The sequence below is a fragment of the Coturnix japonica genome, chromosome 3, assembly GCF_054131305.1.
Source record: "Coturnix japonica strain WE chromosome 3, WE-NBRP24, whole genome shotgun sequence".
Taxonomy (NCBI): domain Eukaryota; kingdom Metazoa; phylum Chordata; class Aves; order Galliformes; family Phasianidae; genus Coturnix; species Coturnix japonica.
In genome coordinates, this window is record NC_140665.1 from 27,423,251 (window position 1) to 27,449,289 (window position 26,039).

The 26,039-nt window shown below is 37.2% G+C and overlaps 1 protein-coding gene across 6 annotated transcripts in view; it reads right to left on the reverse strand.

Annotated features, from left to right (window-relative positions):
- BABAM2 (BRISC and BRCA1 A complex member 2) overlaps positions 1-26,039 on the reverse strand; it is a 151,388-nt gene that overhangs the window by 33,320 nt on the left and 92,029 nt on the right. For 5 of the 6 annotated variants that reach the window (XM_085541209.1, XM_085541208.1, XM_015857415.3 and 2 more), the window contains exons 8-10: positions 6,894-6,993; positions 4,871-4,941; positions 4,077-4,159 (exon numbers count right to left, since the gene is read on the reverse strand). The exons of the other annotated variant lie outside the window; for it this stretch is intronic. In XM_085541209.1, coding sequence (XP_085397335.1) covers positions 4,077-4,159; positions 4,871-4,941; positions 6,894-6,993 — 254 coding nt within the window. The remainder of the gene's footprint in view (positions 1-4,076; positions 4,160-4,870; positions 4,942-6,893; positions 6,994-26,039) is intronic. 6 annotated transcript variants of the gene reach the window in all.

Below are 26,039 nucleotides of genomic sequence, written 5' to 3' on the forward strand. Positions count from 1 at the left end.
GCTGTGGTAGGCATGTGATTTTTCAAATAAGAATCTACAGAAGCAGTTTCAAAAGTAAGAAAAGTCAGAAAGACCTTAGATGAAAGAAAAATCTTTTGCCTTGTCACGTAAGCTTTCCTAAACCCCAACAGCAAACAGTTAGTGGTCAGCAACACATCAATCCAGTAAACATCTTCCATTTAAGACTTCACCAAACCTCCTCACCAGCCATTTTCTATCACAAAATCTAACTTGTTTATTTCAATGGCTGCTGGTGTAATAAACGAAGGGGCTCGTTCAACTCTGTTCTGTTGACTTTCCAGGAGCAGGACAATCTCATTTACAGGGCCAAAGCACCTTAACACTACAACAGCTGCTTCAAAAATTATCACTTATCTAAATTCTACAGACTGATTAAAACAATCTGAAGCTTAAGGAGCTGTTTCTGCTTGGAAAGAGAACTAACAGAATGGGTTACTTCTATAACACAATTTTACTTACAATGAGGAGGCACACACTTCTCTCTCATTGAATACTAATGGAATAAACTGCACTTTCTTTGCACAGTACTATAAACTTGTCTTCTCAGCTACTGATGTTCCTTGCCATTTACTTTTCCCTCTCTCAAGCTTCGTTTGACAACAATGGCTACCAAAACTCTTTGTCTTTACTTCTGAAGCTGCTTTCTGCTTACTTTCTGATGCTGTGGACAGACGTGCTAATCCAAATCCAAAGGAGGTTTATGTGAAGAAACCCTAATTATTAAGCTCAGACCATCCTAACCACATAAGCTGAACACATTTTGTGCTCAACAGCATTGGCACAAATTGCTTTGCTGACAAATGTCTGCAGACGTTAATATCCAAACAGGAATGCATCAGAAGCTGGCATTTATGACTTCTACCAAAATAATGAATCCAGAATAGGGTATTTATTTGCAGCCTGATACAGGTATAACCTCCTATAACCCAGCTAATGCTCTATGTCCTAGTGCTTGCTCATTTCTGATGCATTCTCTGGTAAAGGTCACAGCAGAACAGCACAGAGAGCTAAAATGTTGTACAAAGTGCTACTTCCGTTGGTACAACTACCATGGCATGAAAGCTTTTTAATCAAACTTCCACCTTTCGTTTGACCAGCGCTGTGGACCTACCAGCTCAGTGGTACTACCCAGCACAGAAAGCAACAAGTGTTCCCACCAACCTCAGCTAAGTCTGAGATCACACACAAACTTCGGACACCAACGCTGGCAGCTGCCAGCATTCTCAACCCCAAACACACTGTTCAACAAAACAAAAACCATTTAGTTTAACACCCATGTTTTTCAAGCCATCTTAAACAAACAACCGCTAAGACAGTGCTTCACTTGCTATCACAATCGTTCCAAATTCTGTTAATCTCTTTTATGCTGACAACCTAAAAATCTTGTAAGATCAAAATTAACCTCTGAAAAGCCCATATATAAATTAGTTTGGAGTCCTACTCTGTGTCCATAGCAATAAGATCTCTTAATTATGCACAGATGTAATTTGTGTTTATATAAGGTATACACACAGAGAACATATACAGGAATTATGTATAAAGGATTATCTATCTCTAGAAACAAACCATAACAGTATATTCATGTTAACTTACAAAGCTACATTCTGAGCCTTTCCCAAAACAGGTATCAATATCAAAAGCATTAAGCCTGATTAATGATTTCCTCTTCTATGTGCACGCATGAACTTCTCTGAACATTCATTTCTTCTGTCACATATTTGAAAGTGTTTAATCAATTCTCAGAAGTAAACCACCAAAACAACCACTCCTTTCACTGCCCTTTGATCTAATGTAACAACTTAGGCAGCTAAATAAATCCAGCGATTAAGCTGGCAATTAGACAGTTCTATGTTTTAAGGCATAGACTTTGGTACTCATTCTGTAATTACCACACAAAGCTGTAGTTTTTAGCAAGTGAAATTATTTTAATGTTACTGGGCCTTTTTTGATTCCAGAATTATTTTCCAGTTTCTCTCCTATTTTTCTCTAACCAAGTTTGCTCAGCAACAGTACTCTGAATAATTTCATTTCTGGTGTGTTTTACTTTCCTAGTTTCAAACAAGTTTGCAACTTTGAGTGAAAACATTCGCAAAACGCAAAAGACAAAGTTATTTTGGAGAAATCTGGATGAACCCTTTAAAGGAAACACAACTCGCTTTAGGGTTTGTGCATCTCGCAACCTCAGCAAAACCTAAAACTTTAGCCAAAACTAAGATGCCAGTAAAATTTACTATGGTTCCTTTCCTTTGATTTGCCATGGCTCTTGTTGTACACTGACTTATTTAATTTTTCTCTGAATGCTTTGTCCACATACTGTAGCAAATATATAAAGTAGAACAGTTTTCATCTTACTGTTATCTCTCCCAGACATTTTATTAGACGCTTGCTAAATATTCAACCATAATATACATAGTTATGTCAGTGGTTAAGAGATGAAAGTCTACATTACTTCACTCAGGAAATGAAGTGCAGGTTTCAGGCCTTTCATTGCAATATCCTTCAGTACATGGAACATAAATGTTTTTGCAGTGGATTGTTCAGTGAGTGAGTGATGCAATAACTTACACAGCTAAGCCACTGTATGATTTCTAAGGCCACAGGGTTAATACATAGTGATAAGCTATTCAGTTATAATTGTAGCTTTCATGTCAGTTAAATTGAGCACTCTGAATATTACTTCACAGTCAAAACTTACTCTGTTATTTGAAAGGAATTTGAATTTTGATTCGCCTGAAATATAACTGCTTCAACATTTATTTAAGTTATATTAGCCCAAGGCAAAGATCAAATCCACAGCACTTGTTAACACCAACAGGACTAATAGAGTCTAAGAAAGCCAGAAAATCTTCATGAAGTTGTACCTAAAGAAGTAGCATCTCACAGAATACAACTGGCCAGTGACGGTGTGTAGTTGAAGATTAAGTAAAGATGTAATAAGGACAATTTCTCCGGCTATCTCATATTTATTTTGTTTTCCCCTATGTATATATTAACATGATAGACATCTTTTAATTTCAAGAATGCCCTTTCTAGACCACTTCTGAACAGAATTCTTTAATGCTTAGAAATCTCAGGTGATAAAAAGAAAGGGATAATTGAGACCCATTTTAGTGATCTCCAATATAACACACAGAGAAAGATTTACCTGTAGAATGACAATACTTGCTTCTTGCTTTAAAAAATCTAGGATAAACTCAGATGTATTTTAGACATAATAGTTTCCACACAGAAAGCTAGCCCACAAGCAAACCCAATGTAATCTGAAATACTGCAAAGCTAAAGTGTTAACAAACACCAATGTTACAGCTGCTCAGAATACATTGTTATTTAAAAAACACAAGAAGTGTATTAATGAAAATATATAGGATAAGATGACTGAATTTCCCTACACCAAAATATCTTTAATACCTCTGCATTTGATCTTGTAAGGAAAAAGAAGGTTTTTATTTAGCGTGTAAGACAGTAACGGAGCCATACTCACTAATTCCTACACAAGGCAACTGCTATATATTTAAGTTAAAACAACTTTTTGAAAGCGATTCCATTTTGATCTAAAGACCTCAAACGATGGAGAATTCAGCTGCACACTGCTGAAAACTGTTAGGCATTTTGCCTGTAATAGATTCATTTTATGAAAAAAAGTTTGTCTTTTAAAACGCTTCTTCAACACTGCCAGGGATGAAGAGTTACTGACAGTTACCTAAGATTTTAGATATTCACAGCTTATGCACAGTATATAGCCTCATTATTGGCGCTTTTGATAAGAGGAGTTACAAATGGGAACTCAGCCTCAAGTCAGTTCACCAGACAAACTTTCCAGGATGCTTTTGGCATGTGAAGTGAGCAGCACACTCCATCGGTGTGGATCATCTCTCTTCCAGGAATGATTGGGATTTTGTGTTTTCAAAGTGTCATGGCCATATAAAAAAATGCATTAAGCACTGGATAAAAATAGCTAGAACTTTTAAATTGTTTCCTGTAATTGTACTTTTTCCCTTTTGAACTTGTAACTTCAAGAGGATAGACACTTGTGCCTGAGGCAAAGAGTTACTCACTGTGAACAAGGAAGCAAAAATCTTTCCACATCAGCAACAGAGTAAGCTTTGTGAAGCCTTCTGCATCATATTCCACAACACCACTATCAACAAGAGAAAGAAAAAATCATTATAATTTTTACCCAGCATCCATTCTAATACTGAATGAGGAATATGCAAATCCAGCATTACAGTGTTTGGTGGTTTTTTTTGTTTGTTCAGAAGGTTCCAATGCTTGCATTATTAACAATTACAATTCCCTAACTACATTTAGGCTGCGGTATTGGAGTTTCTTACCCAAAGAAAAGTCATATTCACTATATAAATATATTTTTCAAAATGAAATTAGACTTCTTAACGCATCTGTAGTACTAAGTTGACAGTAGCCGTACACATGCAGGTTTCCTGAATGTTATCAGTTTATAGAAATCTGTTAAAATGTTATGAATGGAAATGCAAAATTGAAGCTGTGCAGGCTGAGAAGGGTTTAAGTTTGAAAATCAGAACGAGCTTGTATATATAAAAGTCATAGCATAACAACATTAAAAAATAAATATATAATGCTTGTTCAGTAGACATTAAAAGTCTTCATGGGAGCTTCATTCCACAGACTGACTGACTATCTATCTATCTATCTATCTATCTATCTATCTATCTATCTATCTATCTATCTATCTATTAATCTATCCAAATCTACCTATTATTTTGTGGGAATGACCAGACTTCATCCAGATATTGGCGACAGATCCAAAGACCATGTACATAAAACAACACTTTCTCCATGCCACACAAAATAATGCATGAAAAAAACTTACGTTCCAAAGTGACTCAGGAAGGCTGCAATGTACTCTCTTCTCTTATGGTATCCCTGAATGACATATTGTACCTCAAAAAAAAAAAAAAAAAAAAAAAAGAAAAAAAAGAAAAAAAAGAAAACTAAAGAGAGAAGCTATAAACACAAACCAAAGTTAATCTATTGTATATCACTTGTTAAGGAAGACTCAGAGGGTTCTGAATCTGAATCCCACATTAGCTTGCATGGTTGTACTAAAGAAAGCTAAAATGCTTCTAAAGCAAGGAGTGCACAGCAAAAATCTTCTAAAGACACCTCTTCACTCACTTCTAAATAAAGCTTAATATTTTGTAATATACTGAAGTACCATTTCAGTAAGCAAAGTAAGGAGTGGAAAGAAGAAATGCACAACCTTGCCTTGCTGAAGCTTAAGTAAGGACTGGTGATAGGCAAAACAATTACCTGATGTGACAGCTGGCTAAGTGTAAAAATCAAATTCAGGTTGTAAAAAAAATACATAATTTAACAAAGGATCTTGCATGTTTTCAAGACAACTGCACCTCCAACGAAATCTTCTCAATACTACACTTTCTCTGAGGTTTCATGCTGACCCAGGTAGCCATCTACTCAATCCAGAGTATAAATTTCTGATGCATTCTATGTTTTGAAAGACTTCCATCCTGACTCAAGCAAAATCCAACAATGCTAAAACTGGAAGGCTTAAGGCAAAATTCTCCTTGCATCATAGATGTTTTCTTATTGATTTCAATGGGATTACTTAGCAGAATAGTGTGAATAGGGTTGACCCATAACAGAAACGAACCAAATACTACCAGGCTGAAAGCATGTCTGCTTACTCTCAGTAGTTACAGTACGATACAGTACATGACTCCTCATTTCCTTTGCCTTCCAGAATGAAAAATAGTACTTTAAAATCTTCTTTTCTTTACCAAACATGAAAAGAATAGCAAGCATATTTTTCTTTGCTACGGTAATATTAGAATCCCTGGGCTGGCAAATGCTTTCCTAAAGTTTTTGACAAACTCTTAGCTCTCAGCAAGGATTGCATTATCTTGTACCCCTTAAACTATTCTATTTGTAAACCAAGATTTATTTCATTTTATAAAGAATTAAAATTATATTGAAGGTTTTGTGTGGGATCTGAAATGTTATTTTGGGAAAAGGAAAACATATGATAAGTTTGTTTAAGGGGCTTTGTTTAAAAAGGGATAAAAGCAGTCCCGTGTATATGCAGATGTTCAAAAGCAAGAAAAGTAATTTTAACAGAAAACCACAACAAAAACAACTCTAAGGATAGATTCCAATCTAATTATGGAAACAGAGTTTGAGGAACTTTTGCTAAAAGATAAAATTATTTTCCTCATTTGGACAAAGATAAAAACCATATAGAGATACAATTAGGAAATATGTAAAAGGAAGATTCTTAGATGTTGACCCCTAAGCTTTGTATTGAAAAATACACTTAAATGATGGAGAAGCCTTCAAAATACTGCACTCTTTTTTGTTTAAACAGCACACCAGCCAGAACACAACCTTTTGAGTACATGCAACCTTAAGTAGCTATTACTATATAAATATCCAACTAGGCAGCTGATTCCATTCTTTTGGATGAGAAGAAAAATCAGCAAATCCTCTCTCAAGCACTCAGGATCTACAGTGATTATGATATGAAAACTTCAGTATCTTTTGACTGGAAAAATTATTTGCAAACTACCCACTTGTATTTACTAGGAAAACAATATACAACAATACAGTGTTCTATGATACAATAACATTACATTTTGAACTGTAGCATTTCACAATAAGAAAATCCATGCTACGATCTGACCCCAGATGTGCTCATTCACCTAAAAGATTCATTATATTCAATACACTGCTTAGGTACGCAGCTCTTAACAAGAAGTTATTCATTGTGCAGATCACCTCAAATATGCCCTAACCGAACTATCTAGCAGATGGAAAATCCCTGATATACAGTACACTACATCAGGGAAAGGAAAGTTGAGTTATCTTCAGTAACTTACCTTGTTTGTTAGTAACTGGCATACTTGGGGTACATAGTCAATTAGACAACCTCCACCTGGAAAGGCTGGGATGTGAAGGGCAGATGATCCTCCAAGTGCACTAGAAAGAGAAGTTAGTTTAAAAGTACATCACATATGCAATCTCCAAGATTTTGAGGTTATTTCAACAGAGGTCTCTTGCTCTAAGCTTAAAGGCAGGGGACCATAAGGTGGAAAGGTATTTTATTTTGTGATGATACAAAAGGTATTGAGTGATATCATCTATTTACCGTAACTCTTTGATCAAGAATATCACTAACACAAAGCATGCTCTCAGGAAATACTTTTCATTACAGTTTCTCAGTCTCTTCAATCAGATGCACAGTAAAGATACCTTCCCGTATATGGATTCGAGAATTTTGATGTTTGAATTACTCAAAAATCCATCTCCAGTCAAAGTTGCTAAGCTTAAGTGCAATAATGTAGACTGAAGAGCAATAAATGGCCAAATGCAAATGTCAGCCATGCCACTCGTTCCAATTTTGGTCCTTCCAGTACAATGCTACCTACTAGACCAAATGCAGTGATAGCCAAAAAAGATTGCATGTGACATATGAGGAGAGGCTGAAAGAAATGGGTTTCCTCAGTCTTACAAGAACATTGAGGGAGAGAGGGTATCTGAAAGGGGAGTTGAAGACCTATTGTTATTGGAGCCATACTGATACTGAAGGCATATTGATACCTTAAAGTATCTGACTGAAAAATAAAGAGAAGACTGAGAAATAATCTTCTCAGAAGTACAGTGATAGCATGGAATGCCGTACAGATATGCTATAACAAAGGAAGTTTTGGTTAGCTGTTAGAAAGTAACCAAAGAGTAAAAGAGGCCCACGAGACCTGGGGACTCTCTGTCTTCAAGGTGCTCAAAACTCAGGTGAACAACTGGCCCTGCTTGGAGAAAGGAGTTGGCTCAAGTAATTTCCAGAAGTTGCTGCTGTTGATGAGGATATAAACTCCTTCAGTGTGGAAAGACGTAGCACTTTTTATTTAAATCAGGTTGTATAAGGCAACAACCAGCTACAGTCCACGCTACTTTCTTTCAGTCATTTTTCCTAAGGTTTTCTTAGAGCCTTTTACTAATCAAAACAGATACAAATTTCCATTACGCACCGTGGCTTACATTATGTACTAAACATCCAGCATCTTGTTGGGCACAATTAAAAAGCTTCAAAACCTAAATTATTTTATGGCCTCTTATTTACATGAAAGATTAAACTGCATGGAAACAAGGATCTTCTCTGCAAAACAAGTCTCTTGCTCTCCAGTGGGACCTGCCCTTGTATTTTCCTCAGTACTTGATAACGTATCACTTTGCTAGGTATAAAGGTCTGCAGTCATACTCCCCTTTGAAGGAACAGAGCCTAAATAAATAAAAAAACAAACTTGTAATGAGGTATATGGAAATCTGCTACTCAGGCAAAACAGTCTGGGTTAAGCAGACTGCTCACCACATGGAACAGTTCTGCAGGTCTGGATTTTGCATATGTAAACATGAAAGAAAAAGCCTTGACTACACTACATCTACATAAAAAAGAAAAACAAACAAAAAAACCCCAACACTTTTCTAGCAGAAGTTACGATTTGATTTATTATTATTATTATTATTTAAATCCCATTTCCTTACTGCTATCCACTTATTGGAAGTATTCACACGGGAATGCAATTTTGTTACGTGTGAATGTTACAAACACTAAAGCATGACTATTAGATTATTAATAAATTGCAACATTTCTGAAATGCTTGTTTGCTCTCAGGACACTGAAAACATACTGGGTCCATCAGTCTTTAATGCTGTAGAATTAAAGACTTGCCCCTCCCGACCAGTGGGCTGTGAGCCTTACTTTAAGACACTAGAATAGAGTTAAGTGAGTCCGTAAAATACTCCAATCTTACAGACTGAGCAAACAGGGCTGTCCATTTTGCATCCTGCCTTGCCTCATTTGTAAACAAGTCCAATTCCCGCTGTGAACCAAGATTCCATTAGAAATACTCACATGACTAAAGAAGAAATTACAGGCTCCTCCCTTCATTACAATAGCAGGTATGAAATTAGGAGTAATTGCTATCAGATTTCAACGGAAATAAATTCCCAATCCTTCATTACCAGCTTCCAATGCATCTTTCAGAGTGAACTGCTATGGTCTGTGGTTAAGGGCATCCCATTTTACCCATACTCATATTCTGAAAGTAGTCAATTCATATAATTTTTATTTGTTTATTTATTTATACATAGCCAATCCTCAAATGAAAAAAAGACACAAGGTGTGGCTTTTGAACGAGAGAAAGAAGGCTGGAATTTACACAGAAAGAAGGCTGGAATTTCTGGTGTAATTAACCTCCGAAAACAGAATAAAGCAGTGCAAAATGTAATTTAGGTTCTGTAGAAATAATTACAGGTAGGGAAAATTAAGAGCAGACAGACAACTTTGTTCCTTCTTTTGGGTCAGAGATTTTACCTATTAAATACTGTAATAAAATACTGCATTTGCACATGATCTTGCCTCCTAAAATCTCAAAACTTTCTATACACACTCAGTAACACAAAAGAAAACTACTGCCCAGAGTAGGATATGACCATGCCAGTCTGTAACTCTTGCATGTCAAAGGGGCACACTTTCAGCACATTACAAGCAAGAAACAAAACAACAGGCTATCCTTCCTTTGACCTGATGATAAACTTGCATCTGAAGAAAGAAATGATTTCATGTCAAAATGAAAAAAGCACATGTAAAAAGTGCAAGGAAATACATAAAAAAGGAAAAAAAACAGGAAAGGGAATTTCATAGAATGGCTTGGGTTGGAAGGGACTTTAAAGCTCATATAGTTACAACCTCCTGCCATGAGCAGGGCTGCCCCACTCCAGCTCAGGCTGCCCAGCACCCCACCCAACCTGGCCTTGACACCTCCAGGGATGGGGCACCGCAGCTTCTCTGGGCAGCCTGTGCCTGTGTCTCACCACTCTTTTGGTAAAGAATTTCCTCCCAGCATCTAATCTAAATCTTCTGTCTTTTAGTTTAAAGCCATTCCCCTTTGACCTATCACTATCAGACCATGCGTCAGCATCCGTCCTGTTATAAGCTCTCTTACGAACTTGGAGGCTGCAATAAGGTCTCCCCACAACCTTCTCTTCTCTAGGCTGAACGAAGCCAGCTCCCTCAGCCTGTCTTTGTAGGAGAGCCCTCTCATCATCTTCCCAGCCCTCCTCTGGACCCACTACAACAGCTCTATGTCTTTCTTGTGCTGGGGGCCCCAGATCAGGATGCAGTACTCCAGGTGGGGCGTCATGAGGGCTGAGTAGGGGCAGACAGTATCTAATTCCTTTAAGTAGGCTTTGAGGGACATTAGAAAGCAAGAGCATAAGAAAAAGAAAAGTGCTGTTTGAAGTCTAGTAGAATCTAGGAAATTGTTTGCCTAGAGATTCCTTCAGTGCAAGCTGAAGATTCCTGCAGTTCAGCACTGCCTTTCAGACAGCAGAGCCCCTTAAAGGACAAATTTTACATAGTTTGGTTTGTATTTAAACTTTCCTCTTGGTATAGTTGTCATACATTCCTCACAAATACAATAGAGGTTTTACCCCTGAAAATAAAAACAACTATAGCATCGCAGTATCAGGTCTCACAACATTCATTTTGTCAAGACAACCAAAAAACCATCATGAGTTAGGATGAACAGTTGAGTCTCAGAGCAGCCAATCAGAATTATAGGTGCGGGGGTTTTTTTTTGTTCCTTTTTTTTTTTTTTCCAGTAGAGTGCTACTTTATAATAACTAGAATTCTAAAAGATTCTGATAGTGACTTTCTGTAATCTGTTATCATTATGAAACAACTGTTTTGGTGGATGCTTTTTTATTAGGGCTGGTACCGGATGAAGATAAATACATGATAGATCCACCTATCTATGAGATAAGAACGCATGAACATGTTGGAAGGCAGAGACTAAGATCTGTTGGCCTCATCATTTTATTCATTTGCCGTTAAACTAAGTCTGCTCAGCTCTGCAAACCATCTTCTTACATCTGTTTTTAAGATAGATCAGAGACTCTGTTGCAGCAAGTTCCTGCTTTCTTGGGTTTCTAGTGTCACATGCAATGGGATTCTGATCCACTTTTGGCGAATTAAACTGGATTTTGTGACGGGCTCCATAATGAATTCAACAAGAGCAGCAGTCAGCCTACATTAATAGTAGTTCTGTTCTGTGGCACACTAAAGTACAAGTGCAGACAGTGTAGCTGGAGTATGTTTACATTTCTGCTGTTGACTGGTGCATTCCAAGTGACTTGCTCTGTCTGTCTCTCAATGGATCTATTTATTCAAGCCAGCATTTAAAATAAAAAATTCCTTCCCATATCTTGATAGCTTGTAATTACATTAAACTGTATTTCTCAAGAACTAATCTTGAAAAAAGACAGCATTATTTCATAGGTTTACAGAAGTGACTGTTGTTTTCCCAGAGTATTTAGCTGTACAGAACCAATTAGTTCTTCTTCCTTACAAAGATCACTTTTCTTGGGAAGACAAGGAGTGATTCCAAGTCTGAAACTTTGCTAGGCAAAGCAGGATTAAAGGCACGGTGAAGATGATCCTAGTTGCTTCGCTAACCCACTCCCTACCTCAAAACTTCCCCTATGCTCTCTTGAGCGTGTAAAGCCTCCCTAAAGTCCTTTCCTTCACCTCCCTTTCTCTTTGTAATCCATTCCGCTGGCCATTTTCTTGGAGCAAAAATATGTATGGGAAATTTTTTCTTCATCACTGGCACTTTTGAACTGAGTCTGAAAATGAGAACTATTTCAGACTGGGCCCTGCAAGAATACCAGTATCACAGTCTATAAGTTATATGCTAACACACTTCATGGTGCTGCAGACAAGTACCCACATGTCATACTCTCCATATATTTTGCCCTCGTGGCTTTTACCTGTTACACTCCCCTTCTCCAAAGCTCCACAAACTTCTATTCGAAAGAAGTATCACCATCAAAAGAATATCTAAATAAATTTCTCAGGCTCTGAAAAGATAACCTGCACAATGGCTTTTTAGTCTAGAAGAGGGAAGAGTCAAACCCATCAATTTGTGAAGGAGGTCCAGCATGGTAACAAGAATTATTCCTGAATGTATTATTTCAGTGGCTGTGAAGTTGAAGGTTTGTCTAGCTTTAAAATATAAATACACACAAAACTTGCTTCTGCATAGAAAGACATTTTATACTGTTTAAAATAACCAAGAGCTTTTCTCTCAGTGTAGCCAATATTAAAACACATTGTAACTACTTACTAGAGAAGGAAAGTAGACTTTAGACCCTATGGACTACAGCCCTTTATTTTACCAGGATACACCCTTGTTAACTCTATGTAAGTTTTCACCTGCCCTATTTTGAAACTGAATCACATTTCAGACCTACACAAACATTTGTTACCCATGACGGGCATAAGCGAGAATAGCCTGAAGCACATGGAAAGAAATTCCCTTCTTTTTGCTCTTTTTTCCTGTTTTAAGAGACTCATGTTATGGGCTTTGATCTCTTTCCCTGTTCTCTTTCTCCTTTGTTGCTAAAGTAAATAGTTCACTTTTTTTTTTTCTTTTCTTTTCTTTTGCAGTTTCATCATTTTAGTGCATTACACCATTTGGCACAGGAGAGGTAAGGAACCACATCAAATAAAAGCACGTGACCACAAAAGCCTGAAGAATCATGATCCCAGATTCACTGTAAGTTTACCATTCTTCAGACTTGCTCGACCATCAAATCCTCCCTATCACATTAACAACACGCTGCTTTGCAAGAGCTGTGGAATAATGCTTCCTTCAGCAATACAGAGCTTAATAAAGTAACAGAACATTACTCCTATTACTGAGAAATCAGTCAGCCTAGGCTTGTGACAGGGCTTTCTCCTCTTTCTGGTAACACTGGATGTAAAGCAAACATAATTAACAGATCATTTGTCAGCACCTGTAATCAGATCTACTACAAGGTAAAGTGCACCCCCCCAAAAAATTCCCATTCTATTTTAGTGGCAAAATCTACTGACCCAAAATGCCTCATTTTTACAGGAATACAAGAACAGTTTTTACTTCAATCAGCTTAGATGAAATGGCAATGTATGTTTCTACCCAACAGATATGATCTTAGGCACTGCTGTTATTGAAAGCAAAAAGAACCAAAACAACAATCACAAACAGACCTAGAGCCTTGATCAACAGGCCACAAGTCTGACCATTAGCACCAAAAGGATAATACCACCTTTCTCTCCTTGACCTACTAACAGTTCAGAGTAAATATTTCTGAGCTCCTCCGGACTGGTGACTGGAAAAAAACATGAAAATAATCACCGCAAAAAAGAGAAAACTCAGAGTAAAATCTACTTTTGCTTCACAGGCTGTGCAGAAGACCGCAAGGAACTCATTCCAAGCTCCACTTGTACTTCTGCTGACTTTGTATGTTCTAGCGAGTAATTGCAACCATTCTGCTTGCCCACCTATAATGATAAGACGCATACATCAAAGTACATTAAGGTTTCATAATCTTCACTGAGTAGCATAAAAGCTGTCATCTGCAAGTGCTAATGAATACCACTTTTTATGGTATTCTGCTGTAGGTAAAATAATCAAAAAAGCAGTTTCCTCTAATGGATTTTTTCATTGGACTCAAGGTGGCTTTACCAACAAAATATTTACATAAACTGCACGGAGTCTGGGTTCTATGGCATTTTCATTCATCATGTTTACACACAAACTGTACCTCCAAACACAAACTGCAGGAGAAAACCAAGTGAATGCAAAAGAAATTAAGAGAAGACTTCTCTGTCAGCAGAATACAGATTAACTTAACACCAATCTGTAAAGTAATATACAATATAAAAATCCATGCAAAGGGACAAGAATAAAAGCAGTCTATTTAAAACCTATTAATACTATTAAAAAAATCTCTCGTGTTTAATGCATGAAATTATGTTTCATAATACAGTATGAATATACTCTGAAAAAGAGAATGTGAGCAGTTCCCCAGACTGTAACAAGAGTGTGCTTGTCTGCTCTCACAAATTGTGACAAATGTTGCTTTTGTGTTCAAACTTACGACACTTAATGCCCCCCTCTGTTTTGCTACAAAAAAAATCCCAGCAAGGTGCATTACAAATTTAACATGCTTAGTCACTCAGAGCAGCTTGGTTTTGGAAAGGTTACACATAACCATCAGATATTCATAACAACCAGCGTAAGAACTGAATTTAAAGGCACTTATCCTCTCAAACCTTTTTGTTGTGTTTGCAGAAAGCCTTAGTTACTAATATTAATTTCCACCAGCGTGGCATTATTTAGGGAAAATAGTTATACGAACACCTGAAAAAATTGCTGGAAGGCTCACAGTTTGAACAGGAAGGCCTGGTTCCTGTCCCAAGGGACGTGCACAGTCTGGCACTGCACACACAATGAGGAACTAAGCAGCAGAGACTGAATGACGCGGAAGGAGGAGCACGGGCTGCAGTAAAGAGATTTCAGTGTTTATAATAGGGGAATATTACTTATTTGTAGAGCATTTTGTGTATTTCTTAAAGGAATTCTGGCTGCAAACTCAGAGAAATTATAGTAAGAAGTGAAGAAAAATTTGTACAGAGAATTAAATGCAAACAGCCAAAGCTTCTCCCACCACCAACAACAAAGAAAAAGAAAAGAAATAAAACTTTTAGAAAAAAATTGAAGAAGTTGTTGGAAGAAAACAGACATACGGAGCAGCAGCAAATATCACTCACTGAACAAAAAAGACACGGATAAGATAAGAACACTGGCAGATAAGGAAATAAAGAGAACACTATGCAGCCCTACAGAAAGAAAAAAAAGTTAAGAAAGCAGCAAGCAAAGATTACAGGAGCAATTCAAGACACCAGGAGAAAGACTCTATAGCTGAATCTACTGTGTGTTCGACTGGGGTCTGAGGAAGAACAAGTGTGAAAAAGGCTGGAAACGTGCCACACTGAGGTAGAACATGATTTTGGCTGAAAAGAAAAGGTGTTTTTTTAACCCAGTTACAATAATTTTTCATCCTGTGACCATTTGAAATATCACATACTGTTCAAAATGCTCCACTATTTCTCCTTAACATGGACTATGAAGGAAAATAAGTCTAACCTGAAAATTTACTTCTGAATTAACTGTTCTTTAGAGATACTCTTAAATGACCTGTTCTGCTGATATTTATAGACCACTTTAACTGTGAATGCATTGAGGGTCTTCTAGGTAGTAATTAAGAAAAATACTGCATGTTGAATCTTTAAGGGAAAAAATGTTTTGAACTCCTATTTCAAACCAACAAAAAATGGTTTACATGCAGCAAGAAGATAGCTGGAAATTGTAAACTTTTGCATAATCAAGGGAAAAAAAGCAGTGAGCAGTGCTCTCAGTTGGAACAGCAGGACTCAATAAATTTATGAAAGGACTGAGGATTTATTTATGGTGAGGATCACTGGAAATTCCTCCACACTCAAACATGGGTGGTATGTTACACAATGCTTGTCATTGTTTAAGATACCGATCTGCTGTTCTATAATCCACTCTACTTTAATGATGAAGATCACCCAAACAATCCCATTGAACAGAATATTTATAACAAACGTGTGAATCTTCCATCTACTCATAAAACAAATGACATAAATAACTATTTTAAGATGGGTATCAGTTACATTTATGAACATGTGCCCTACATTTCCTAACATTTATCAGTTTGTGGGCCTGCATTCAGTAACACTGAGCACATGTATTATGTCTCACTGTATTATGACTGCCCATACAGCAGGTGCTTTTCTAGTACTTATACAAAGACCATCTAACCACCCGTGTCTTTATCGTGAAGCAGAAAAATAAGTCAAAAAGTATAACACTCCATTTCCTGTCTTACCAACTTATCTCACCTCTTTCTAAAGAATATTCACTTCCTCTAACTTGCAGCCTTTCTGTGTTCAGTAATTGTACTTGCTTATACCATTCCTTGCTTTATGTTCCCTAATCGATTACTCAAATTACAGCAATTATCTCTTGTTAATCTTTTCCATATATTGCTTAATGCCCAATGGCTTCAGGGATGCTATCATTTTGTAAACACACTATTTTTATGCCTCTCTGCTATACTAGAGATATGTTTTTCTGCTTCTCTGCTAAACTAAGACTCAGTAGTAGACTTTTATGTTTAACTGTAGACTTAAACATATTAACAAAGCTTATGGATCTCTTCAACCTACAGAAACATTTAGTGTAAGCAATGTCCTGTCCCTTGCATCATCAGCATCACATTTGATTAGCTTTGATGAAGAACAAGAAAGGCAAAGTACTGAAAGGATAGGAAATCTTGCAGAAAATTCTCAGAAATGAAATGAGAGCAACATGCTGGAAAACTTCTGGATATGAAGTTGAGCATTTGGGTCATCTCTAAGAATGCCTGAGGGAGGAGGAAAGTTAGAGGGGAAAAATGTTTTTCTTTCATACATCTGGCTTCTGACACTGATTTCCATGTGTACACAGCATGATTAAGGGGCATTCTTGCTCAGATCTTGAAATTGGCTTTATCTTATGTTCACAAATGATGTGGAATGCTACAAGTCTGGTCTGGTGCTTCAGCTACATTCTCCAAGAGGCCTAGTGAATTCAGGTTTTATGTAAGCCAAATATGTTCACATGTGGATGCAAAGCAAGAGAACATAAGTTTTTCATGTAAACACAGCCACTGTGGTTTGACAAAGTAACAAGAACCATGTTAAAGCCTTATTCGTTTAACAAGATGATACGAATCTGCCTGGATGGTTTTTACAACCCCTTTCAGAATCTTTACCACAGGCATTTCTGTAAGTGTGTTTTGCTCTCATGAACATAAATAGTTCAACATTCATTGTAACATACTCTCTTCCAAACAGAGGGAAGCAGGACTAGGCATCCCATAACGCAAAGGCAGCCTCTGGTAGGTGGGAAGGCTGGGAATAATCATCAGTAGCAAATGTTTGCAGTTTTAAACTCTAGTTTACATCAGATGTAACAGGGGCTCCTTCTGCAACAAGATCGATGCGGATCTACTTCAAAAACAAAAAAGGCAGAAAACAAAAACACAGGTCTTTGTTGCATTAAAATCAAAATAGGGACTGCATTCACAGTTGAACTGGAAACTACCATTAGCAACTTAGAGCTGCACTTGGTCAAAGGGTGAATGTCCAGGTTTTTGTTCTCACTGACGTCTCCCTTCTGCTCACGGAGCAACTTAATCAACACACATAGTGAAATACAAAGGCTGGAATGAAAATACATTTCACAAAGATTCAGTTCTTACTAGTATAGGTTGAGTTCATATCATGTGAATGTATACATAAATCAATCCTGAGGCTAATGTAGACACTTGCATCCCATAAACTTACTTTAATGCATGTTCTCTCTTTCCCTTAGAAACTGGAAATATTTACTTAGTTACTGAAAGACAAAAATTCCAACTTCACAATAGTATACCTAAATATCTTTCAAGGGTTTCATTAACATTACGTAAATGTATAAGGGCTTGAGTGCCTTCCCAAGATGAAGGCTAATCTACATCTTAAAGAAGATGGATTTATGATCAAATAAATTTTCTGTCAATGACTTTCTGTCAATGGTGGCTTATTTCCAAGTAAAAAATCTAGCACTGGTTAACAGAGATGTATTTTTCAAAATAAATTATATAAGAGATCCCATTATCTTTCATTTGCTCCAACTTTTTTTGACACATAGCAATGTAATGTTAATATTATTACATGAAAATGTCTAGATGATAGTCTGATAATCAATCAATCTGATGAAGACCATGATGTCTCTTTTAAACTACTGTTATTGTCTGTAATGGTCTAAAAATATAAGCTTTTCATTGACTAGAGTTAAATGAATCATAACATAATTCTTTCTTGCTTCAAACAACTTAAATAATTCAGCAACCTTTCCCCCACTATAGAAGATACAAAACCAAAAACATTATTAAATCAGAATTTTGGCTGAGAATGTTTATGCTCTAACTGCATTTGGCTGTTTCTACCAGCAGTAAATTTTAACATGGCATTGGAATCTTACATGTTATCCATGCATGTTTGTGAATTCTGCATTTGTATGTCTTCAAAATTCTTTAAAGTTTTATTTATTTAAAGTCTTTAATGTATGAAAGAAGCCATGCCACTAAACAGTCTGATTTTGCTCACCACTTCCATCCTTGTCAATGACTGATATGAAGACTGGCAAACTCCAATTTTCATTAACAACTCTTTCAAAGCTGTGTTAATGACATTTGATAAGTTACCATAGCCACAAAAGCAGCTACAAAAACATATGTAAAATGTACCAATAAAATTGATTATTTTCTCTCCCACATCTCTTCTTCACATGCGTGTGCCTGAAGTTTATGATTTTCCACTTTAAAAACAAGTTGCTATCTACACTGTATTGAAAGCCACGAGTTCTGTGTTTTATTCCAATTCTGCCAACAGTTTCTGGAGTAAATTAAGAGAAACAGCCTCAGCCATTCTTTCCCAGTCTTTGTAGAACAGAAAAACACATAGAGGTCTTGGACTAAGAGAGACCATTCTAGGAAAAGAAAAAAAAAACAACAAAACACCAACAAACTAAAAGCCAACAAAAACCCCATGACCTCTGCAAGAAAATTAGAAAACAGAAAATATCTTACAGCTCTCAGCACCTCATACTTTTATTGCCGGAAAGCAACAGTTAAGGATGACAGAAAAACATGGAGGACCAGAAGATTATTTAGAAGTAAAATCAGAGTAGCATTGCATTGCTCTCTGTAACACATTTCTCCCTCAAGGCTGTAAAATGTTCTAACAATGTATAATATTGTTCATATATAACAGAGACTGCTGCAAATCCATTCCTATACAATCCATGTTAAAGTTTATGTCAGGGAATAAATACTATTCTACACCAGTAAATGCAAAGTACAACTCACACCTGCTTCAAAAGTTGAGTACTGCAAGAATTATTCTAGCAGGTTCTCAGCATCTTTCAAGGTAAGGTCTGCTCCTGAGTCATATCAGTTTACCCAGAACTCTTCCTCCTATCACACTGTCCACAAAATCTCTCTGGTACAAGTTGCTATGACAGGTTACACGTTTCCTCCCTTTAAAAATGTGCAGAAGTCACTGCACACTGCGTACACCATTCATCTGTAATTACAGAGGCTTATGATTTTGATTGTACACAACTACACTTCTTTACTGTGCAGATTTGTCACTCACGAAGGTTATTTTTGAACTGACTGAAGAATGTCAAAAATGAGACCTTCAGTATTATTTAAACCTATAAATAGTATTTTAGAATTCTAGTTTGTCTGCAAACCCTGGGGCAGGAATAGCTGATTTGGGGTGTCTACATGCTTAGGTTATTATTTTGTTGCAAAGAACAAAGTTCTCAGAAATCACAGGCTCCTGGCTTTTTCTCCTGTTTCCTGTCTTCAACATGCGGGCCATCATTGGATGTTTTTAAGAGAATGATAATGAATGTGTTAGCTTATGAAGATTTTAGGCATGCTGCAAAGCTGGATTAAAAAAAAACAACACAACACAGCAAACTGACCCAAAAAGGACAGCAAAACACAGTTCTGAATTTAAACCTAAACTTTCCTGCATTTAGCCTCTGTTCATCTGGCTTCTTTCTGCCAAACGCCTGTAGGCCTTGCTTTTAATAGCTGCTACTATAGTTAGTGCTTCTTCAGCTGCTGCTGAGTTTTTGTTTTCCTTAAAAACTGCAGAGGTTAAAGTCTGGAGCATGATCTTAACAATCTCCTTCCTTCAGACTTTTCATCTCACCCTGAGGTCAAAGTGAAGATGCAGTTCCAAGCTACTACAGACGACCAATTTCACTATAGATTAAGAATTGGCTATAGCATTAAAAAAATAAATCAGTTGTTTTCTAAGGGAAAGATGCAGATGATCCTCTTTATGCAGATAAATTCTTATCTACCTAGACTTGAAATAAAAACTGTCTTAGAACCACAGGATTTTGGAACCACTTTAACTGTTTCCATGCTGAAAAACAAAACAAAATGAAAATAACATGAATTACTGCCCTTAAACACATGAGCTTTATGTGTCTAAAGGACTGCTATAATATTCCAGAGATGTTGTCCCGATATTTTATTTCTGAATACATAAAAGTCAATGTTTACCTAAATAATAACAAATCACAAACAGCAAAAGTAATAAGGAACTCACAGAAAAGGCACAGCTAACAAAATTTGGAACTACTATACCGCATAGGACTGATTATTTTATCTGAGTTGTGTTAAAGCCACAGTATGAGTTTACTCCTTATTAAACACCAAAAACCCACAGGAAAGACGTTCAGAGTATCTGTGTCAAAGGAAAAGCTTCAAATAGTGTTCATGCATTGTAAGGCGTGACAGAATACATTGAGGACACAAGTCTTGCCTGAAGAGAGGTTTTTTCTGGCATTTAACAAAGCATAAGGTCTGATAGAAGCACTTCCAAGGATTAGAAGAATATTCATTATTTATTTCTATCATATTGATTCACAGTTTATAAAATACAGTTGTACAGAAAATTCAGCCTGTCCTTTAGGTGGCAGTAACAGAGATTACTTCCTTTAACTGCTTGTATTTATGATATTACAAGATCTTCATATTTTTGAGACTCCTTTCATTTTACCATATTTCTTTCAAAATGGACCAGTAGGCTCAAGTGTTTGTAGGGTAGAAGCAAGAGAAACGTGTATGCACACACAGCACAGATCTCCTATGGAAAGAACACTTATTAAATCAGATTAAAAATCTACCATGGCTTTCCTTCATTCGACTTATCTAAGGAAGAATTACAATTCCACTGAAGTCCTTGGCAGAGCTCACCATTCAGAACAGAGCCAAATCCTCACCCTTAGTCTGGACAGTGAACTACACAAACTCAAAAGGAAATAAAGAAAGAAGAAAAAAAAAGAAAAACAACTCCTCCAAACCAATCACCAACCACCAAGCTGAAAGCTTACAAAATAAATAAGCCTCAAGACTGCTAATACAACATCAATATCCTACAGTCCTTATAAGGAGAGCATGCAGGTGCATACTCAGATAATCATTCTCAAATAGGTTTGTTAAACCTGACATACCAGAGGAGAGCATAACTCTACAAAGGAGCAGAGGAAAAACACAGTGATACCTCTGATGAAGGGAAATTTCCACCACTGAGATAAATATATTAGTCCTAAGGAAGCCTGAAAACCAGTATTCATTTCAAGAAGTTATCGCATATGGAAAACCTCAGAAGCATTTCTAAATAAAAGAAACAAAAGAAAATATTTATAATGGAAAAGATTAGGCAATTTCCCACTTCAGCAAATTTCAAAGGTTCTTAGTTCTCCCAGCTTCCAGCTTTACTGGAAAGCAGGAGTTGCTTAATACCACTGAAAATATCTGACAAACTCTTTTGAATCTAAATTTAGACGCATGACCGATTTTTTCCAGAGATTTAAAGCAGGAATCTATTAGTCTTTATAGTACACTTTGGGACGCATTGTATATATTTTAATCTCTTCTTGGGCATACCCACACTGTAAAATTTAAACGTGTCCATCAGCCCACTTTACTCACTCTTTCTGTTTTTCCCTTTGAACGGGGAGCTTATAATAGAGAAAAAGCTCCAGAAATTTTAGGTAATTTCACAGTAAATTTATTAATCTTGCTCAGTGGGTGGGAAGAGAAGACAAGTGATTCAGCAAGGGACAAGAATGATCAAAATACCATAAGGTGGTATGGAACCTGTCTACATTTGCTGGGTACTGCAGAATATGTGGAAGTTTTAACGCCGATTGTTAACTTAGAATAGCTTTTTCTACTGTTCGTATCATCCAGTTTGAATGTAGGAAAACAAACCAAACCAAACACATCTTGCAGAAGGGCCCAGTTTTTGCAAAAACCAGCTCTCCTTATGTATTACCCAACACCAACGTGACATAAAAAAACACCGTACAAAGAAAGAAATATTGGCATGTGTCCTTGTAGCTCTTGTTTCCTCCACCATCTGACTCTTCAGAAAACTCTGGGCAGATATTTCTGTTCTGACATACCGACGGGGGAAAAAAAAGCAGCAGATCTGCTGTTGGAAATTTCTGTCTAGCAAGATTTTCTATTAAAAGCTACTCGTCATTCAGTTTGCTACCTATCTACTGTAAAACAGTTGTCCATTATGCAAGGATAGTTATCTCACGCAGGACAAGAATCACTTCAGCACAGAGCAGAAATGCTGCCATTTACACTTATTTGGATTGTTAGAATAATTCCCTGGATTGGAAACCGTTTCCACATCGATGAGTGCACAGAATACCCTTGATTACAGTTTTACAACTTAAGGGGTTTGGGTTTTATTGTTAAACCACACTTTAAATTCTTACGAGGAGGCTCAAAAGCCTGGTTGTTCCTTGAAAGGGTCAACAGCAGTCATCTTCAGCATTGTGTTCTCTGATGCACTGATGATGGATACAGCATGGAAAAGCTCTCTAGGAATTTGACATTAACAATCAGTAGTTGGAGAGCTGCCTGTATGCGCAATCTCCACAACTGTTTTCAAGGATAGCAGAACTAAGGTTTTGCATTTCCACGTTAAAGGAGGGGGCTCCTCTTTCAAACATGCCAATCTCAGACAGTATATAAAGGAAACAGAGCCTGGCAAATAGGTCCTTGCTGAGGGTAGAAATGTTTCCTTTGTGCACATGCAGCAGTTCAAAGACTCTGGTAAGACTCTTCTGTGCTCACACAGCTTTCCCCATAAACTACAGCACTGTCAACAGGAAAAACAGAAACATTTCTCTGAACTTCCCTTCAAAACAACTCCTTCTGGATCCAGATCTTGCTACTAATTTTACCTACTGGTGAATTCAGAGTTCCAGGCAGAAGGTGGTTTGCACACAACAGAACAGGGACACTACCGTGCTACCCTGTGGTATATGGAGGTAATTTTCAAAGACAGGCTGCAGAACCTCCCAGCAAAGGTCTCCTTTGAGCTCCTGGAGCTTCCCATGTTCTAGTTTTAGGCCACTGCTCCTTGTCCTATTGCCACGCACCACTGAGAAGAGCCTGGCCTCCTCTATTTGCCTCCCACCTCCCTTTAGATATTTATAAACATTAATCAGGTCCCCTCTCAGCCTTCTTTTCCCCAGGCTAAACAGACCAAGGTTACTCAGCCCTTAACAGAGATGCTCCAGGCTCTTTATCATCTTCGTAGCCCTCCACAAAATATTTAGGTCAGTGAAGATAAGTTTCAACCATGAAGAATAATGAAAGGACTTTGAAATAGAGTTAAGTGGATGATAGGAAGAAATATGAGATTTAACACACAATGATAATACAAAATAATACAAAGGGAAACACAATCTCAACTGGAAATATAAAATGTCAGACTCCAAGCTGAACATTCATCTGATCTCAGGATTATGACTGACAATTATGACCGGGTTCAATTAAAATGTCAGCTTAGCAAGCACAAAAAGGACAACACAAAAAAGTAATTTGGGAATTAAGAAGGAAGAGATAAGAAAAAACTGAAGTCAAGAGCCTGATTATGGCCTTCAACTACCTGTGTTCTACCAGAACCTACACTGTGCTCTGAAATAGTTTCAGTCTCACCTCTACATTAAATACAAAAACAAAGCAAAACAAAAACAAGCAAAAAACAAAACAAAACAAAACCAAAAAACAAAACAAAAAAAAAACAACCAAAAACAGAAAAGAGAAAAATTAACAAAGGTATGGAACAGTTTTCAAGTAAGGAACAGCTTGGAGTACGACACCTCAGTCTGGTAAACAGAAAACAAATGCAGAAGTATGACTAAAGTATGAGGTTCTGAGCAATGGAGGGAATGTGAGTAAGCAACGACTAGTCACTGTTTCTTACAATACAAGTATGGGTCAGCAATAAATCATGCTTATTAGGAGCTAGGTTCAAAACACAAAGGAAGTTCTTCACACAATACGTAGTGGAGCTGTGGAACTCTGTGTTGCAATGTGTTCAAAAGGTAGACTGGACAAGCCTGTGGAATTGAAATTCATTCAGGATTACTAGGCATACATGAACCAGATAAAACTCCAGCCACAAATGGCTGAGGGCTGGAAAAGTATTAAGGCAAAGTATCATACGCGATAGCAATGTTTCTATGAAGTTCACTATCATCTTTACTTGCAACTTACTAGGCTGAGAATTCTGTATGAGCACGTGATTTTCAATTTGGGCATCACATTAATATTTTGTTTAAAATGTAACTAAAGCTATCTCTTCTGCTCTCCCACAGAAAACTGTAAAACAACTCATCTTGTGATCAGCAAATTGAAAGGTATCTTCAAAGATCTTCTTGCCTAGATTGGATGCTCTGGGTTTCATTTAAAACAAAGGAAAAACAACACAACATAAAGAAGTAAATAAAGAAGCCCTTTGGAATAGCTCAAGATCTGTGAAAGACAACCTTACTCGTCTGACCTGAACTCAGGCTGGGTGGAACACCTGAAAAAGCACACTATCTGAAGGTGTAGGACCCTGCCCTTTCCTGCAAGTACAAGTGATGTGCCAGGGATCACGATGACGTTTAAAAAAATGCATAGCTCTGCAAAATGTACTGTGCTAGCTTCCCCACCCCGGCTTAAAATACAATCCCCCTAACAATATAAACAGTTGCCTAATGTTACATTTCACATACCATCATGGTTTGGATGGCATGTCCCTGTTTGTAAGAGAATTTGAAACACTAACAGTTACGGTGATGAGGGAAAGAGAGGAAGTAACCTGAGAATCAAGGTTACAAAATTGCTTTATCCATTCCTCTGTGGGGATGAAACAGTATAAACAAAACAACCAAACCCAAAACACTATTTACTTTGGGAAACAGAGAACATCAAGTTTCTCATAGTAGGTGGAGTCAAATAAGGACACACTTGGCCCCAGAGACTCCAACAGCCAGATCTCATGCAATGTTATAGACCGGAGCTGCTCCCCAGTCTGCACTACCACTATTGCTACATAATGATCGCATTCTGCACAGGTACAGTCAGCTCTGAGAGCAGGAGAGGAGGGCAAGCCAATTATACCCCCAAGCATGGTGGAAATTTAGGGTTATAGTAACAAATGCCAATTCACAGGCAACATCGTAGTCATGATAAGAAGATCAATTACAAACATTACTGTGAAAAGCCTCTCACATGAACCCATTTTGTAATTAGCCAATGCTGTGCTTGACTTCATTTACATACTGTTTGTTTTCAAACCACCACAGTATGTGGCAGAGATGTGGGTGATAAAAGATACAGCTTGCTCTGCCTAGCATTTCTGGGAGGTGGGGGAAGCAGGAGGGAGACAAATACAAGCATTTTACCTGAGGCAACATTCTTCTATTTTGTTTGTTCTTTGGAAGAGTTATAATACAAACCTGAGTTGCTACTTGAGGCACTTTTACTAGTAAGACTTAGAATACAACTAGGAAGATTTATTTATATTTTCTAAGTTAGCACCCTTCAGTAGTGACATTCACAGACAATGGAACAATTTTCCCTAAGGAGAGCAATAACAAAAGCCAATATGTGCCATCTAAACCAAGGATAAAAACCCAAAGGAATCCATTCTTATCATGGGAAGTAAGTTCAGTAGCTACAAAGTCATTCCTCAGCTACCTTACTGGGTGTTCCGACAAGACTTATCAGAATTATAGCATTGAATGGACTATTGGACAGAAGATCTGTATAACTGGAATTAACTGAACTCCCATCTGCCATTCAGTTTCTTTGCTATCATTCATCAGCTTCCCAGCCCTCCCTTTCCTTTCAACTTCCTACCATCTCTGAATACTATAGAAATCTGGGAGCCAATGTTGCCATTTAAGAGACAGCAAAAGCCCCAATAGTAACTTAAAGACATTTTCTACCATGGAAGAATATAAGCTGCATTTTTAAATATGAACAACCTCATTAGAAGTATATAACAGAAAAAAGCATTTTAGGGTAAGATCAACCCTAAGGCATTGTCTTCACTGTAGACATAAAGTTGTTCAAGATGGAAAGAAGGGGGTTTATTATCCAAGACACACAACACTTGCATTTGTCATGAAATTACATGCTGA